A 19147-nucleotide genomic window follows, 5' to 3' on the forward strand; every position below is an offset into this window, starting at 1 on the left:
TATTATTGAGAATGTCATAAGACTAGGCTCGCAGGGTTGTTATGATATTTTATAGAACTCAAGAGTGTATTTTTTCTTCTGCGAGCCAATTGCAATGCGAATTAGTGATCATCCATTCAGCAAACAAAATCGAAGACTACCGATGTGACACAATAAAGTGCACTAAAGCAAGAGATTCAATAGTTTCACCCTTTGGACGCCAGCGCTCCACTCAGATGTAGGCTATGCGGGAAATACACGTGGATGATACCGACATTCACCAATATTCGCCACGTATCGTTTTCCTTTCCTTCACCCAGCAACTCCGAACTACAATGTGAAACTGATTCTTGTTCCTGTTTTTTTTCTCACGAGAACCACCCCTGAATTAATTTGCATACGTCAATAAATACAGCTGCTGCGTCCTTCAAAAAAGGTTAAAGAGACACGCCACCTTGACCAACCCACTTCATAGAAAAATGGATAGAGATAGCTATTTCGTATGGAACGAGCAAGGCACTTCTCCTTAAGTTTCTGCGTCAATGATTGCTGCAGTAGCTATAGATATGACGCACTTATAGGCGACTATTTTTGTATGACATCAGCCTAGTAGGCTGGACATGTTCTACATTTTAGGTGACTTGACAGAACGGCTTGCTACATAGGGAGGCTAATAGCTTCACCCTAAAAGCATGATCGTTATAAAGATTACGATTAGCGGCAGATTCAATTATTGCATTAAACTTGGTCTCCTTTTTATTTGCTCATTTTCTGAGTAGGGTGCAAATGGGTGCTAAAACAGAGGCCACGCCTATCTACGTTTGGAAAAGCCTAAGACCCTTTTCATACTATGACAGATTCTCTTCAGGTTTCGAGAGAATACCCTTGGCTATGTATTTCGCCTCTTCTTTCATGCATGTCTGCATTTATGTTCCGTCGGCATTGATAAAACAAAAATATTTATAATGTATAGCCTGCTATATTGCATTTGGTTTTCCTAATAGTGTATGGTCTATCATACACTATACGTTAATTCTGGGCGTCCCGTTTGCATCATTATAAACATAATTAGGTCTTTCGCTGTTCAATTGAGAATAGTATCAATTTACTCATATCAAAACAACTCTGACTGCCGTGCACAGTCACACTTGAATGAGAGCTATGAGATTGCATGGTTTTGTCCATTTTAATTATGAATCATTAGAGATAACAACTGTGGCCTATAATAAAGCCACATATGGTGGAATTTAGAAGGTATTCGGGAATAGGCTAAAACGACTCACACACGCAGTAGGCTGTGTCAAATTTAGGTTGAGCACATTATTTTAATTCTCAGACTTCCTGAATATTTCTAAGAGGTGTGAGGTAGACTTATCGCAGCAAAATATATGCAAAATATTGCACAGCATTCTGGACACCCAGTTAGTCCTTGTTTTCTCGTCGACGCATACACGTTGCCAATTCAAGGTCATCAAGTAGCCTAATCAATATAGGTGCAGTTTACCAGCCTAAAAGAAAAGCAACACACCAAATCTGACTATCTAAAAGTCGTATTTTTCCTACGCGTTGGTTATACAAGATAGTCAATACATTCACAAGCGTGCTATTAATACATTCATATCCACCAGCCCCTAATCTACAACTGTACAGATACCACCAAACAAACACTGCAACAACCGCATGCACATCCTTCTCGGTTTTTGTTTCACATGACATTAAATTTACCTTAATCGTTCACCTTTTGGGACTGTAAATATGGCTATTTCTGTTTGCCTCGTCTGGGTTTAGATATGACAAATGAGCTACCCTTGCGCGGAGGTAGTCAGTAGTTGCTTCAACAGCTGATTGACTGTAGCGCATGGATGATGCAGAGGCTTCAGGGAAATGTAGTTTCATAGTTTTAGTGTACTCCTCCAGAATGCAAAGTTTGGTCGAAAATAAAACAATCATTTTGGTAAGCTTTTATTTTAAATGTAGACCTATGCATTTTTTTTGTTGCATAAAAGTAGTCTAGTATTTAACGAGGACATCTATTTAATGACAATTAATGATGGGGTTTCAAAATGTCAATTTTTCTGCAACAATATATAGTCTGATTGGATCATCATTAGACGAGGCTGCTTTTCCTCACCAAACCACAGACCCATGCAATTATGAAAAATTGTACCCAGACGACACTTGCCCAATATCTTCCATGACTGCAAAGCCCTTGTTGCAACATTTTGCAGTCATTTTAACAGAGAAAATGTCGCCAATACAGATACAACTTAGCCAATAAATGCAATGCACTCAGTGGCATGCACTCCCGAAGCGTATGGCCTGAAACACTACTGACAGCTAGGTATAATATATGCAGCCTACCGCAATATGAAGTGTTCTGTAGCCATATGTGTATCTTCATGATGCTAGTCTGCCCAAGTAGCCGTAGTGTCTCTTAGGTCCGTTATACAAGTTAGAGCATTAATTTGATAATTCTTTGGCCACACGAAGGAGAAAAAAAATGTGGTCGGACTACATATCCCAGGCATCTTGTAAACGTATGGTTTCGCAGCCTCTGACGGGCTTGTTATTGTTGGTGACGCAGAGCGCATCACCTCAGAGACAGGCAGTCAATGGAGTCAAGTTGTCACAGCGATGCATTAATGATAAACAAAGTATTACTTGTTTTTTTAGCAAAATATTAACGTGAAACCGCAGGCGAAGCGTCGAGTAGTAATGCATTATTTAGAATGACCGCAAAGGAATTGGCTTATAGTTGAAGTTACTTTATTTCGGCTAACCAACAAGCTAGCCAGCCAGCTAAACTATTCGAAGGCCTCGCCGCTTTCAACAAGGCCAAGCTAGCCAACTAACCTGCATCGTTAAACACTCAAAACGTTTTGAAGTGTTGTTTTACATTTATTGGCTATATGTCGGAAGATATCGAATTGGTAATGCAACAGAATTTGGACAGGTGAGTTGAGTTTAACGTTAGGTAGCTACCTAACCTACTAGCGAAGCTAGCTTGCTAACGCTTCACAGCTGGGGGGGTCCAGGTGACTGCAAGGGCGCCATGGTTAATAACTATACTAATTCTTAACTTGTGAGTATTATAATGTTGCTAGTCATATATGCAGCATGCAAACGATACAAAGTTCATGGGGCAGGATCAGTGGGACCAAGATATGTTAACTTATGGGGGTGTGTCACGCGATGCACTTCTGACCTGGCTCAAATCAAAATGTATTTGTCATGTGCGCCGAATACAACAGGTGTAGGTAGACCTTATAGTCAAATGCTTACTTACAGGCTCTCACCAACAGTGCAAAAAAGGTATTTGGTGAACAATAGCTAAGTAAATAAATAAAAACAACAGTAAAAAGACAGTGAAAAATAACAGTAGCGAGGCTATATACAGGCACCGGTTAGTTGGGCTGATTGAGGTAGTATGTACATGTATAGTCACTTTAACCATACAGTGCCTTGCAAAAGTATTCGGCCCTCTTGAACTTTGCGACCTTTTGCCACATTTCAGGCTTCAAACATAAAGATATAAAACTGTATTTTTTTGTGAAGAATCAACAACAAGTGGGACACAATCATGAAGTGGAACGACATTTATTGGATATTTCAAACTTTTTTAACAAATCAAAAAACTGAAAATTTGGGCGTGCAAAATTATTCAGCCCCCTTAAGTTAATACTTTGTAGCGCCACCTTTTGCTGCGATTACAGCTGTAAGTTGCTTGGGGTATGTCTCTATCAGTTTTGCACATCGAGAGACTGACATTTTCTCCCATTCCTCCTTGCAAAACAGCTCGAGCTCAGTGAGGTTGGATGGAGAGCATTTGTGAACAGCAGTTTTCAGTTCTTTCCACAGATTCTCGATTGGATTCAGGTCTGGACTTTGACTTGGCCATTCTAACACCTGGATATGTTTATTTTTGAACCATTCCATTGTAGATTGTGCTTTATGTTTTGGATCATTGTCTTGTTGGAAGACAAATCTCCGTCCCAGTCTCAGGTCTTTTCCAGACTCCATCAGGTTTTCTTCCAGAATGGTCCTGTATTTGGCTCCATCCATCTTCCCATCAATTCTAACCATCTCCCCTGTCCCTGCTGAAGAAAAGCAGGCCCAAACCATGATGCTGCCACCACCATGTTTGACAGTGGGGATGGTGTGTTCAGGGTGATGAGCTGTGTTGCTTTTACGCCAAACATAACGTTTTGCATTGTTGCCAAAAAGTTCAATTTTGGTTTCATCTGACCAGAGCACCTTCTTCCACATGTTTGGTGTGTCTCCCAGGTGGCTTGTGGCAAACTTTAAACGACACTTTTTATGGATATCTTTAAGAAATGGCTTTCTTCTTGCCACTCTTCCATAAAGGCCAGATTTGTGCAATATACGACTGATTGTTGTCCTATGGACAGAGTCTCCCACCTCAGCTGTAGATCTCTGCAGTTCATCCAGAGTGATCATGGGCCTCTTGGCTGCATCTCTGATCAGTCTTCTCCTTGTATGAGCTGAAAGTTTAGAGGGACGGCCAGGTCTTGGTAGATTTGCAGTGGTCTGATACTCCTTCCATTTCAATATTATCGCTTGCACAGTGCTACTTGGGATGTTTAAAGCTTGGGAAATCTTTTTGTATCCAAATCCAGCTTTAAACTTCTTCAAAACAGTATCTCGGACCTGCCTGGTGTGTTCCTTGTTCTTCATGATGCTCTCTGCGCTTTTAATGGACCTCTGAGACTATCACAGTGCAGGTGCATTTATACGGAGACTTGATTACACACAGGTGGATTGTATTTATCATCATTAGTCATTTAGGTCAACATTGGATCATTCAGAGATCCTCACTGAACTTCTGGAGAGAGTTTGCTGCACTGAAAGTAAAGGGGCTGAATAATTTTGCACGCCCAATTTTTCAGTTTTTGATTTGTTAAAAAAGTTTGAAATATCCAATAAATGTCGTTCCACTTCATGATTGTGTCCCACTTGTTGTTGATTCTTCACAAAAAAATACAGTTTTATATCTTTATGTTTGAAGCCTGAAATGTGGCAAAAGGTCGCAAAGTTCAAGGGGGCCGAATACTTTCGCAAGGCACTGTATCTACATGTATGATAAACAGAGAGTAGCAGCAGCGTTAAAGAGGGGTGGGGGGGGGGGATGCAAAAAGTCCGGGTAGCCATTTGATTACCTGTTCAGGGGTCTTATGGCTTGGGGGTAAAAACTGTTGAGAAGCCTTTTTGTCCTAGACTTGGCACTCTGGTACCGCTTGCCATGCGGTAATAGAGAGAACAGTCTGTGGCTGGGGTCTTTGACAATTTTTATGGCCTTCCTCTGACACCGCCTGGTATAGACGTCCTGGATGGCAGGCAGCTTAGCCCCAGTGATGTACTGGACCGTACACACTACCCTCTGTAGTGACTTGCGGTTGGAGGCCGAGCAATTGCCATACCAGGCAGTGATGCAACCTGTCAGGATGCTCTCGATGTTGCAGCTGTAGAAACTTTTGAGAATCTGAGGACCCATATGCCAGTTCTTTTTAGCTTTTCTGAGGGGGAATAGGCTTTGTTGTGCCCTCTTCACAACTGTCTTGGTATGTTTGGACCATTCTAGTTTGTTGGTGATGTGGACACCAAGGAACTTGGAGCTCTCAACCTGCTCCACTAGAACCCCGTCGATGAGAATGGGGGTGTGCTCGGTCCTCCTTTTCCTGTAGTCCACAATCATCTCTTTAGTCTTGGTTATGTTGAGGGATAGGTTGTTATTCTTGCACCACCCGTCCAGGTCTCTGACCGCCTCCCTATAGGCTGTCTCGTCGTTGTCAGTGATCAGAAACTTAATGATGGTGTTGGAGTTGTGCCTGGCCATGCAGTCATGGGTGAACAGGGAGTACAGGAGGGGACTGAGCACGCACACCTGAGGGGCTCCAGTGTTGAGGATCAGCATGGCAGATGTGTTGATACCTACTAGAGGTCGACCGATTCATCGGAATGGCCAATTAATTAGGTCCGATTTCAAGTTTTCATAACAATCGGAAATCGGTATTTTTGGGCACTGATTTTGCCGATTTAAAAAAATATATATATATATATATAACTAGGCAAGTCAGTTAAGAACACATTCTTATTTTCAATGACGGCCTAGGAACGGTGGGTTAACTGCCTTGTTCAGGGGCAGAATGACAGATTTTCACATTGTCAGCTCGGGGGATCCAATCTTTGAAACCGTACAGTTAACTAGTCCAACGCTATAACCACCTGCCTCTCGTTGCACTCCACGAGGAGACTGCCTGTTACGCGAATGCAGCAAGCTAATGTAAGTTGCTAGCTAGCCTTAAACTTATCTTATAAAAATCAATCAATCATAATCACTAGTTATAACTACACATGGTTGATGATATTACTAGTTTATCTACCGCGTCCTGCGTTGCATATAATCGATGCAGTGCGCATTCACGAAAAAGGACTGTCGTTGCTCCAACGTGTACCTAGTCATAAACACCATTGCCTTTCTTAAAATCAATACACAGAAGTTAATATTTTTAAACCTGCATATTTAGCTAAAACAAATCTAGGTTAGCAGGCAATATTAACCAGGTGAAATTGTGTAACTTCTCTTGCACGCTGAGTCAGGGTATATGCAACAGTTTGGGCAGCCTGGCTCATTGCAAACTAATTTGCCAGAATTTTACGTAATTATGACATAATATTGAAGGTAATGTAACAAGAATATTTAGACTTATGGATGCCACCCGTTAGATAAAATACCGAACGGTTCCGTATTTCACTGATATAATAAACGTTTTGTTTTAGAAATGATAGTTTCTGGATTCGACCATATTAATGACAAGTCTTGTATTTGTCTGTGTTATGTTATAATTAAGTCTATGATTAAATAGAGCAGTCTGACTGAGCGATGGTAGGCAGCAGCAGGCTCGTAAGCATTCATTCAAACAGCACTTTCATGCGTTTTGCCAGCAGCTCTTCGCAAGCACATCGCTGTTTATGACTTCAAGCCTATCAGCCTAATGGCTGGAGTTACCTATGTGAAATGGCTAGCTAGTTAGCGGGGTGTGCGCTAATAACGTTTCAAACGTCACTCGCTCTGAGACTTGGAGTAGTTGTTCCCCTTGCTCTGCATTGGTAAATCTGCTTCGAGGGTGGCTGTTGTCGATGTGTTCCTGGTTCGAGACCAGGGAGGAGCGAGGAGAGGGATGGAAGCTATACTGTTACACTGGCAATATTATAGTGCCTATAAGAACATCCAATAGTCAAAGGTATATGAAATACAAATGGTATAGAGAGAAATAGTCCTATAAATACTATACTAACTACAACCTAAAACCTCTTACCTTGGAATATTGAAGTCTCAGGTTAAAAGGAACCACCAACTTTCATATGTTCTCATGTTCTGAGCAAGGAACTCAAACGTTAGCTTTTTTACATGGCACATATTACACTTTTACTTCTCCAACACTTTGTTTTTGCATTATTTTAACCAAATTGAACATGTTTCGTTATTTATTTGAGGCTAAACTGATTTTTATTGATCTATTATATTAAGTTAAAATAAGTGTTCATTCAGTATTGTTGTAATTGTCCTTGTTACAAATAAATAAATAAAAATCGGCCAATTAATCGGTATCAGCTTTTTTGGGTTCCCCAATAATCGGTATCGGCGTCGAAAAATCATAATCGGCCGACCTCTAATACCTACCCTCACCACCTGAGGGTGGCTCGTCAGGAAGTCCAGGATCCAGTTGCAGAGGGAGGTTAGAGTCCCAGGATCCTTAGCTTAGCGATGAGCTTTGAGGGTACTATGGTGTTGAACACTGAGCTGTAGTCAATGAATAGCATTCTCACATAGGTGTTCCTTTTGTCCAGGTGGGAAAGGGCAGTGTAGAGTGCAATAGAGATTGCATTATCTGTGGATCTGTTTGGGCGGTATGCAAATTGCAGTGGGTCTAGGGTTTCTGGGATAATGGTGTTGATGTGAGCCATGACCAGCTTTTCAAAGCACTTCATGGTTACGGACGTGGCTGTCAAGGTTGTGCCAAACCTCACGAATGCTCTTGTGGCTGAATGAAAGCAAGTTCCCACCGTAATGGTCCAACATTAGTGGAAAGCTTTACCAGGAGGCTGTTATAGCAGCGAATAGGGACCAACTCCATATTAATGCCCATTATTTTGGAATGAGATGTTCGAAGAAGTGTCCACATACTTTTGGTCATGTAGTGTATTTACAAATAGGTAGGGATAAAATAATGACTTAGTAACAGGATGAATAATAAACAGTAGCAGCAGCGTATGTGTTGAGTCAAGAGTTCATTGCAAATAGAGTCAATGCAGAATGTCCGGGTAGCTATTGGATAATTAACTATTTAGCAGTCTTATGGCTTGGGGGTAGGAGCTGTTCAGGGTCCAGTTTTGTTCCAGTCTTGGTGCATCAGTACCGCTTGCCGTGCGGTAGCAGCTGGAACGGTCTGAGTTGGGTGGTCTTCCTCTGACACCGTCTGATATAGAGGTCCTGAATGGCAGGGAGCTTGACGCCTTGCCATACCAAGCAGTGATGCAGCCAGTCAAGATGCTCTCTATGGTTTAGCTGTAGAACGTTTTGAGGATCTGAGTGCCCATTCAGCCTCTTCAGGGGGAAGAGGCGTTGTCATGCCTTCAAGACTGTGTTGGTGTTTGTGGACCATGATAATTGTAAGATCTTGCCTGGGCAGAGAAATGCACCCGCCATCTTCATGTAATCTCCCTTTTCGTGGGTTTAAGGACTATACACTTTGTCAAGGTGGTGGAAAACACCAAAATGAATTGCCTGTTTAAATATAGGCATTTCATTAAGGTGTGGTAGAACTGTCCTACTAAACTCAGCAAAAAAAGGAACGTCCTCTCACTGTCAACTGAGTTTATTTTCAGCAGACTTAACATGTGTAAATATTTATATGACCATCAGATTCAATAACTGAGACAAACTGAACAAGTTCCACAGACATGTGACTAAAATCAATGGAATAATGTGTCCCTGAACAAAAGGGGTGGGGGGGTCAAAATCAAAATTAACAGTCCGTATCTGGTGTGGCCACCAGCTGCATTAACTACTGCAGTGCATCTCCTCCTCGTGGACTGCACCAGATTTGCCAGTTCTTGCTGTGAGATGTTACCCTACTCTTCCACCAAGGCACCTGCAAGTTCCCAGACATTTCTGGGAGCTTACCCTCTGATCCAACAGGTCCCAGATGTGCTCAATGGGATTGAGATCCTGACTCTTCGCTGGCCATGGCAGAACACTGACATTCCTGTCTTACAGGAAATTATGCACAGAATGAGCAGTATGGCTGGTGGCATTGTCATGTTGGAAGGTCATGTCAGGATGAGCCTGCAGGAAGGGTACCACATGAGGGAGGAGAATGTCTTTCCTGTAACGCACAGCGTTGAGATTGCCTGCAATGACAACAAGCTCAGTCCGATGATGCTGTGGCACACCACCCCAGACCATGACAGACCCTCCACCTCCAAGACGATCCCGCTCCAGAGTACAGGCCTTGGTGTAACGCTCATTCCTTCGACGATAAATGCGAATCCGACCATCACCCCTGGTGAGACACAACCGCAACTCGTCAGTCAAGAGCACTTTTTGCCAGTCCTGTCTGGTCCAGCGACGGTTTGTGCCCATAGGCAACGTTGTTGCTGGTGATGTCTGGTGAGGACCTGCCTTACAACAGGCCTACAAGCCCTCAGTCCAGCCTCTCTCAGCCTATTGCGGACAGTCTGCAGTCTGATGGAGGGAGTGTGCGTTCCTGGTGATAATCGGGCAGTTGTTGTTGCCATCTTGTACCTGTCCCGCAGGTGTGATGTTCGGATGTACCGATCCTGTGCAGGTGTTGCTACACGTGGTCTGCCACTGCAAAGACAATCAGCTGTCCGTCCTATCTCCCTGTAGCGCTTTATTATATGGACATTGCAATTTATTGCCCTGGCAACATCTGCAGTCCTCATGCGTCCTTGCAGCATGCCTAAGGCATGTTCATGCAGATGAGCAGGGACCCTGGGCATCTTTCTTGTGGTGTCTTTCGGAGTCAGTGGAAAGGCCTATTTAGTGTCCTAAGTTTTCATAACTGTGACCTTAATTGCCTACCCTCTGTAAGCTGTTAGTGTCTTAATGACCGTTCCACAGGTGCATGTTCATTAATTGTTTATGGTTCATTGAACAAGCATTTATTTATTTTATTTATTTATTTTACCTTTATTTAACCAGGTAGGCAAGTTGAGAACAAGTTCTCATTTACAATTGCGACCTGGCCAAGATAAAGCAAAGCAGTTCGACAGATAAAACGACACAGAGTTACACATGGAGTAAAAACAAACATACAGTCAATAATGCAGTATAAACAAGTCTATATACAATGTGAGCAAATGAGGTGAGAAGGGAGGTAAAGGCAAAAAAGGCCAAGATGGCAAAGTAAATACAATATAGCAAGTAAAATACTGGAATGGTAGTTTTGCAATGGAAGAATGTGCAAAGTAGAAATAAAAAAATAATGGGGTGCAAAGGAGCAAAATAAATAAATAAATAAAAATTAAATACAGTTGGGAAAGAGGTAGTTGTTTGGGCTAAATTATAGGTGGGCTATGTACAGGTGCAGTCATCTGTGAGCTGCTCTGACAGTTGGTGCTTAAAGCTAGTGAGGGAGATAAGTGTTTCCAGTTTCAGAGATTTTTGTAGTTCGTTCCAGTCATTGGCAGCAGAGAACTGGAAGGAGAGGCGGCCAAAGAAAGAATTGGTTTTGGGGGTGACTAGAGAGATATACCTGCTGGAGCGTGTGCTACAGGTGGGAGATGCTATGGTGACCAGCGAGCTGAGATAAGGGGGGACTTTACCTAGCAGTGTCTTGTAGATGACATGGAGCCAGTGGGTTTGGCGACGAGTATGAAGCGAGGGCCAGCCAACGAGAGCGTACAGGTCGCAATGGTGGGTAGTATATGGGGCTTTGGTGATAAAACGGATTGCACTGTGATAGACTGCATCCAATTTGTTGAGTAGAGTATTGGAGGCTATTTTGTAAATGACATCGCCAAAGTCGAGGATTGGTAGGATGGTCAGTTTTACAAGGGTATGTTTGGCAGCATGAGTGAAGGATGCTTTGTTGCGAAATAGGAAGCCAATTCTAGATTTAACTTTGGATTGGAGATGTTTGATATGGGTCTGGAAGGAGAGTTTACAATCTAACCAGACACCTAAGTATTTGTAGTTGTCCACGTATTCTAAGTCAGAGCCGTCCAGAGTAGTGATGTTGGACAGGCGGGTAGGTGCAGGCAGCGATCGGTTGAAGAGCATGCATTTAGTTTTACTTGCATTCAAGAGCAATTGGAGGCCACGGAAGGAGAGTTGTATGGCATTGAAGCTTGCCTGGAGGGTTGTTAACACAGTGTCCAGAGAAGGGCCGGAAGTATACAGAATGGTGTCGTCTGCGTAGAGGTGGATCAGGGACTCACCAGCAGCAAGAGCGACCTCATTGATGTATACAGAGAAGAGAGTCGGTCCAAGAATTGAACCCTGTGGCACCCCCATAGAGACTGCCAGAGGTCCGGACAGCAGACCCTCCGATTTGACACACTGAACTCTATCAGAGAAGTAGTTGGTGAACCAGGCGAGGCAATCATTTGAGAAACCAAGGCTGTCGAGTCTGCCGATGAGGATATGGTGATTGACAGAGTCGAAAGCCTTGGCCAGATCAATGAATACGGCTGCACAGTAATGTTTCTTATCGATGGCGGTTAAGATATCGTTTAGGACCTTGAGCGTGGCTGAGGTGCACCCATGACCAGCTCTGAAACCGGATTGCATAGCAGAGAAGGTATGGTGAGATTCGAAATGGTCGGTAATCTGTTTGTTGACTTGGCTTTCGAAGACCTTAGAAAGGCACGGTAGGATAGATATAGGTCTGTAGCAGTTTGGGTCAAGAGTGTCCCCCCCTTTGAAGAGGGGGATGACCGCAGCTGCTTTCCAATCTTTGGGAATCTCAGACGACACGAAAGAGAGGTTGAACAGGCTAGTAATAGGGGTGGCAACAATTTCGGCAGATAATTTTAGAAAGAAAGGGTCCAGATTGTCTAGCCCGGCTGATTTGTAGGGGTCCAGATTTTGCAGCTCTTTCAGAACATCAGCTGAATGGATTTGGGAGAAGGAGAAATGGGGAAGGCTTGGGCGAGTTGCTGTTGGGGGTGCAGTGCTGTTGTCCGGGGTAGGAGTAGCCAGGTGGAAAGCATGGCCAGCCGTAGAAAAATGCTTATTGAAATTCTCAATTATGGTGGATTTATCAGTGGTGACAGTGTTTCCTATCTTCAGTGCAGTGGGCAGCTGGGAGGAGGTGTTCTTATTCTCCATGGACTTTACAGTGTCCCAGAACTTTTTTGAGTTAGTGTTGCAGGAAGCAAATTTCTGCTTGAAAAAGCTAGCCTTGGCTTTTCTAACTGCCTGTGTATAATGATTTCTAGCTTCCCTGAACAGCTGCATATCACGGGGGCTGTTCGATGCTAATGCAGAACGCCATAGGATGTTTTTGTGTTGGTTAAGGGCAGTCAGGTCTGGGGAGAACCAAGGGCTATATCTGTTCCTGGTTCTAAATTTCTTGAATGGGGCATGTTTATTTAGGATGGTTAGGAAGGCATTTTTAAAAAATATCCAGGCATCCTCTACTGACGGGATGAGATCAATATCCTTCCAGGATACCCCGGCCAGGTCGATTAGAAAGGCCTGCTCGCAGAAGTGTTTCAGGGAGCGTTTTACAGTGATGAGTGGCGGTCGTTTGACCGCTGACCCATTACGGATGCAGGCAATGAGGCAGTGATCGCTGAGATCTTGGTTGAAGACAGCAGAGGTGTATTTAGAGGGGAAGTTGGTTAGGATGATATCTATGAGGGTGCCCGTGTTTAAGGTTTTGGGGAGGTACCTGGTAGGTTCATTGATAATTTGTGTGAGATTGAGGGCATCAAGTTTAGATTGTAGGATGGCTGGGGTGTTAAGCATGTTCCAGTTTAGGTCGCCTAGCAGCACGAACTCTGAAGATAGATGGGGGGCAATCAGTTCACATATGGTGTCCAGAGCACAGCTGGGGGCAGAGGGTGGTCTATAGCAGGCGGCAACAGTGAGAGACTTGTTTTTAGAGAGGTGGATTTTTAAAAGTAGAAGTTCAAATTGTTTGGGTACAGACCTGGATAGTAGGACAGAACTCTGCAGGCTATCTTTGCAGTAGATTGCAACACCGCCCCCTTTGGCAGTTCTATCTTGTCTGAAAATGTTGTAGTTTGGAATTAAAATGTCTGAGTTTTTGGTGGTCTTCCTAAGCCAGGATTCAGACACAGCTAGAACATCCGGGTTGGCAGAGTGTGCTAAAGCAGTGAATAGAACAAACTTAGGGAGGAGGCTTCTAATGTTAACATGCATGAAACCAAGGCTATTACGGTTACAGAAGTCGTCAAAAGAGAGCGCCTGGGGAATAGGAGTGGAGCTAGGCACTGCAGGGCCTGGATTCACCTCTACATCGCCAGAGGAACATAGGAGGAGTAGAATAAGGGTACGACTAAAAGCTATGAGAATTGGTCGTCTAGAACGTCTGGAACATAGAGTAAAAGGAGGTTTCTGGGGGCGATAAAATAGCATCAAGGTATAATGTACAGACAAATGTATGGTAGGATGTGAATATAGTGGAGGTAAACCTAGGTATTGAGTGATGAAGAGAGAGATATTGTCTCTAGAAACATCGTTGAAACCAGGAGATGTCATTGCATGTGTGGGTGGTGGAACTAATAGGTTGGATAAGGTATAGTGAGCAGGACTAGAGGCTCTACAGTGAAATAAGCCAATAAACACTAACCAGAACAGAAATGGACAAGACATATTGACATTAAGGAGAGGCATGCTTAGTCGAGTGATCAAAAGGGTCCGGTGAGTGGAGAGGTTGGTTGGTGATTTAGACAGCTAGCCAGGGCATCGGTAGCAAGCTAGCATAGGATGGAGGTCTGTTGTTAGCTACCTCTTGCGTTCCGTCAGTAGATTAGTGGGGTTCCGTGTGGTAGAGGGGATTAATCCAAATCACACAACAACAACAAAAATAAAAACAATAGATATAGTTATAGAGGCCCAAGAAGAAAACATAATAATAATAATAAAAAATAAAAATAAAAATATATAAAAAAATTGTCCGATTGTCTATTCAGATAGCAGCCGGTAAGACAGCTAACGGTTAGCAGGCCGCAGATGGGCGTTCAGGAGCCAGCCGAATAACTCCTTCGGGTAGATAACGTCGGCAGTCCAGTTGTGAAGGCCCGGTGGGGCTCCGCGAAAGCAGTAAAACGGGTCCGGATAGGTGACTGCAGCCCAGGTGTGATTGATGGAACTCAGGAGTGATTGACGGAGCTTGCTAGCTCCGGAATAATTGATGTTTGCTCCGGAATCGACGAAGGCCGATAGTCACACGGATAGCAGCTAGCATGGGAAACATTTTTTTAAACCTTTTACAATTTTGGGAAACATTTTTTTAAACCTTTTACAATGAAGATCTCTGAAGTTATTTGGATTTTTATCAATTATCTTTGAAAGACAGGGTCCTGAAACGGGGACGTTTACTTTGCCCTTCACACTAGTCAGGGATTGCCAGGGTCACCCTGGCCCTGACCTGGGTATGCTCCTCTCCTGATTCTGATAACAAGATTCACGTTTATTTCCCATGTGGTATGTATACTTTGGAAATCTTACTCTCCCCAGCTCTCACAATAAAACACAACCTGGGAAATAGCCTACCTACCGCCGAAGGAAAACAAGTTAATAATCTGAGGTTTGCCAACAACTGGATATTGAGGTTGTGAGCTAGCAATGCTGGCCTCAACACAGGACTAAAGAGAGACAATTTTAGGTCATCATCGGAAATCCTAAAGAGGGCATGGACGTGGAATATATTTCTGAAATTGAGACTGAGTGGTACTTTACACTATAATTTTAACACACATTTTAACACAACCTTCCAAACTCATACTTTTATTCTAATAGGTCTATGTAGGCTTAGGTCAAGTAAGTTATTTTTGTTTGTCAATGCTTTCCATGGTCACAAGCATGCTTGACCTTCAGTGAGAATCTGGCATTCAGTCTGGGTTAGTTGGTCATCATGGTGAAATATGAAGGTTGAAATACATAGACCAATCAGTAGCAGACAGCTACTCTTCATTCCTAAAGATGTTGCTTTCCTCTCCCCTTCGTGCATCTCAAGCAAACTATACCCAAATTGTTATTTGGGTTATCTCATTCATTCATGTCTTCAAAGACAATAACTGTTCTGATAATCCTCAGATCTACAATTGTTAGTGCTACTGCTGTTTATTTTAGGCAAGTCCCTTATATACCCTTTTGAGCCTTAGCCTATATCCTGTCCTTGTGTAATCAATGTTTTCACCTTTACTGGAAAACAAACTTAGTGCCAAGGTTGTTGAATGACTTTAGGCCTACATGCCAATCAATACTTTGTTGTTGTTTTTGATATTGGATCAAAGTTCCTTCAGTTGGAAAAAAAATAATGACTTTGATCATTTTTCATAGTTTTTAGGCTAAACTTTCCAATCTCGTGTAAAATTGAGAGATCTGTGATGAATGCCGTGACTGTGGATTGTGGTGGTGATCCAGCAGTGAGTTATCGATTTGCTCCTGTTGAGAGCAGGCCTGTTGTCGGTCCTGATCTTGCCAGTGTTTTATTTGCCAGAATGTCACAGCTCGCATCTTAGTGCCATAATACAAATGAGAACTGTTTGGGCACAACAAGTGAACTTGATGAGGGGGGGGGGGGGGAACTATTTCATCCATTTTATAATAAGGCTGTAACGTAGCAAAATGTGGACAAAGTGAATGGGTCTGAATACTTTCCGAATGTAGTGTATGAAGGCAATATTTACATATTGGCAAAGCAATAGAAGTTACTTTTAGATTTGTATTATTTTCATTTAGATAGAATTTTGATTAAACACATGACATTGATTTTATTTTTAAAATGTATTTTAGATATAATGACTTGATTATAAATGAGATCAAAATGTTCCACGAAAATGTGCATATGAAAATCATAACTGGCACGCAGATTAGTAGAAGTGGTACGATAACTTGTTTTCCTTGGATAAAAAGACATTGGCATGACAGACAACTGGCTTGTTCAGGCCACAGTGCCCATATGTAGGCCTGTACTAAAGCGTGTGATGCTGCACTTTTCATAATTGGATCTCTGGACTGTGAAAACATATTTATTTTAGATGATAAGCCTAACTGTTGTGCAGTGAAAAGGGTGGAAGGAAACCTGTGCGATTGCTCAATGTGCAACAGCTCTGCATTCCCACTGCCATGCAGCAGCCGGGCTCAGTGCAAAGGCACGAAACATGAGTCTGTTTGAAGAAACCGATAGCAGAAGGATGTATGTCATGTTCCTCTCCTTTAGGCAGTTGTGTACCCGGCTCTATCAGCGACAAACACACAACTCCACAGGCTCTTATCTGGGCCTGCCACAAGCAGCTGGTTCCCACTGCAATGCAGTGTCTCACGAATGGAGGAGGGAGAAATACTTTAATCCTGCCTGACCTTTGGCTGGCTCACACACACACACTCTACTCTTTTACTTTGGTCGGGCATTAGTCATACAATAGCAATTTAATATATTGTATCCCTTTTTTTCTCATTATGTTGTACTCTTCCTATCTTGTAGACACCCCGGAAAGTGTTTTGATATTCTAAAGTCGGTGCTGTTGGTTGCCGTGACTTGTGTTTGAGGTGGGTGCGATGGGTGTAGGGGGAAGTTACATTTGCACATTCACGTGAAATATGAGCCGCGGCAAGTCTTGTAACTTTCCCTGGGGGAGAGAGTTGAAGGGATAGGTTTGGGTTAACTGGCTCTGGCTCCTGAGCCAGACAGTCAAATATAGACTCCAGCAGACTCCGTGTAATTGGGCCAGTGTGACTTAACTCCCAGCCTGATTTTTTTTCCTGCTGTTCGATACAGGTGGTAACAATTAAGGCTGACCCCATTTAGTTGACTGGTCGGTCGATTATTTGGTCGATAGGCTGTTGGCCGACCAAGATTTTTTTTTGTCGAGTAGTGGCATATATATATATATCTAATCTATTGCACATGAGACACCTGTCTGATTCACTCCTGTCTCAGTGGACTAATCCATTGCGGAAGCCACAGGAATGGCACACCAGTATCACCAGTAGTACTTTACCGTTAACCTCTCTGGGATATTCGAGATGGTAGCGTACCATCTCAACAACAGCCAGGGAAAGTGCAGGGCTTCAAATTCAAAACAACAGAAATCTCATAATTAAAATTCCTCAAGCATACAAGTATTTTACACCATTTTAAAGATAAACTTCTCGTTAATCCAGCCACAGTGTCTGATTTCAAAAAGGCTTTACGGCGAAAGTACACCAAACGATTATGTTAGGTAAGCACCTAGTCACAGAAAAACAGAAATTTTTCCAGCCAAAGAGAGGAGTCACAAAAAGCAGAAATAGAGATAAAATGAATCACTAACCTTTGATGATCTTCATCAGATGACACTCATAGGACTTCGATAAAGTTAATATTTATATCCAAAAATCTGACTTTACATTGGCGTGTTATGTTCAGTATTTCCAAAACATCCGGTGATTTTGCAGAGAGCCTCATCAATTTACAGAAATACTCATCATAAATGTTGATGAAAATACAAGTGTTATACATGGAACTTTAGATTTCACCCGCTGTGTCAGATTTTAAAAAAGCTTTACCGAAAAAGCACACCATGCAATAATGTGAGTACAGCGCTCAGACAACAAAACAGCCAAACAGATATCCGCCAGTCAACAGAAGTCAGAAATAGCATTATAAATATTCTCTTACCTTTGATGATCTTCATCAGAATGCACTCCCAGGAATCACAGTTCCATAATAAATGTTTGATTTGCTTGATAAAGTCCATTGTTTATGTCCAAATTAGAGGTCGACCGATTAATCGGAATGGCCGATTTGAAGTTGAGTGTTTTCTATCCAATACTAATAATAATAATATGCATAATAATATGCATATATTAGCAACTGGGCCTGAGTAGCAGGCAGTTTACTCTGGGCACCTTATTCATCCAAGCTACTCAATACTGCCCCCCAGTCCCAAAGAAGTTCATTCCCATAATTTCTAATCTACAATGTTTATTTGGTTACAGTAATTTCTGTTAATGCATTCAATATATTATTATTGTCATTGTAGGAGTGGACATAGCCTATTTTAAAAAATCTTTCCAAGTTCTGATCCTGTGGAAACATCATCAAGTAGACCTACCTGATTACTTCTTCCCTTGCGCAAATACTCTACAGCTGTGTCTGTCTGTCCGGAGCTTGCTGGGGCGGGAAACTTGGGGGGTTTGGTCTGATGAAACTACGATTGAACTCTTTGGCCTGAATGCCAAGCGTCACATCTAGATGAAATCTGGTACCATCCCATGAAGGCTATTTTTACATTTTGGTAAAGCAATAGAGGTTACTTTTAGATTTGTATCATTTTCATTTAGATAGAATTTTGATTAACCACATGCCATAGATTTTGCACATGCCATAAATATTATTTTATATAATGACTTGATTATAAATGAGATCAAAATGTTCCAAGAAAATGTGCATATGAAAATCATAACTGGCACGCAGATTAGTAGAAATGGTAAGATAACTTGGTACTCCAAATGGAAAAAGTTGCAGACCCCTGGTGTAGCCTATTACCGGCAACTTTAGGAGCGTAATGGCAGAATCTGCAAAGACCAGCAGATTCTGGTTAGGCTGTATAGATCTCTGCGTCCCTCTTTAATAATTTGTCTTTATTTTTAATCACAGCATCAGACAAGCTCAGGTGCCTATATATATATACAGTGGGGCAAAAAAGTATTTAGTCAGTGCACTAAAAGTATTTAGTGCATGTTCTCCCACTTAAAAAGATGAGAGGCCTGTAATTTTCATCATAGGTACACTTCAACTATGACAGACAAAATGAGAGAAAAAATCCAGAAAATCACGTTGTAGAATTTTTTATGAATTTATTTGCAAATTATGGTGGAAAATAAATATTTGGTTAATAACAAAAGTTTATCTCAATACTTTGTTATATACCCTTTGTTGGC

General features: G+C 42.3%; 2 protein-coding genes across 10 annotated transcripts in view; one reads left to right on the top strand and one right to left on the bottom strand.

Annotated features, from left to right (window-relative positions):
* The window catches only part of cpeb3 (cytoplasmic polyadenylation element binding protein 3), a 71002-nt gene extending 68535 nt beyond the window's left edge, over positions 1–2467 (bottom strand). For 2 of the 8 annotated variants that reach the window (XM_020495009.2, XM_020495008.2), the window contains exon 1: positions 2341–2465. In XM_020495009.2, the coding sequence (XP_020350598.1) occupies positions 2341–2380 (40 nt within the window). In that variant the 5' untranslated portion in view covers positions 2381–2465. Of the gene's footprint in view, positions 1–189; positions 480–1704; positions 1829–2340 lie in introns of those variants that run through there. The other 6 variants (XM_031835850.1, XM_020495005.2, XM_020495003.2 and 3 more) reach the window with 5 other exon arrangements.
* Positions 2468–2529: 62 nt separating this feature from the next.
* The window catches only part of marchf5 (membrane-associated ring finger (C3HC4) 5), a 64240-nt gene continuing 47622 nt past the window's right edge, over positions 2530–19147 (top strand). The window contains exon 1 of one of the 2 annotated variants that reach the window (XM_020495013.2): positions 2530–2932. In XM_020495013.2, the coding sequence (XP_020350602.1) occupies positions 2889–2932 (44 nt within the window). In that variant the 5' untranslated portion in view covers positions 2530–2888. The remainder of the gene's footprint in view (positions 2933–19147) is intronic. The other variant, XM_020495012.2, reaches the window with a different exon arrangement.

Source organism: Oncorhynchus kisutch, linkage group LG11 (assembly GCF_002021735.2).
Source record: "Oncorhynchus kisutch isolate 150728-3 linkage group LG11, Okis_V2, whole genome shotgun sequence".
Lineage (NCBI taxonomy): Eukaryota > Metazoa > Chordata > Actinopteri > Salmoniformes > Salmonidae > Oncorhynchus > Oncorhynchus kisutch.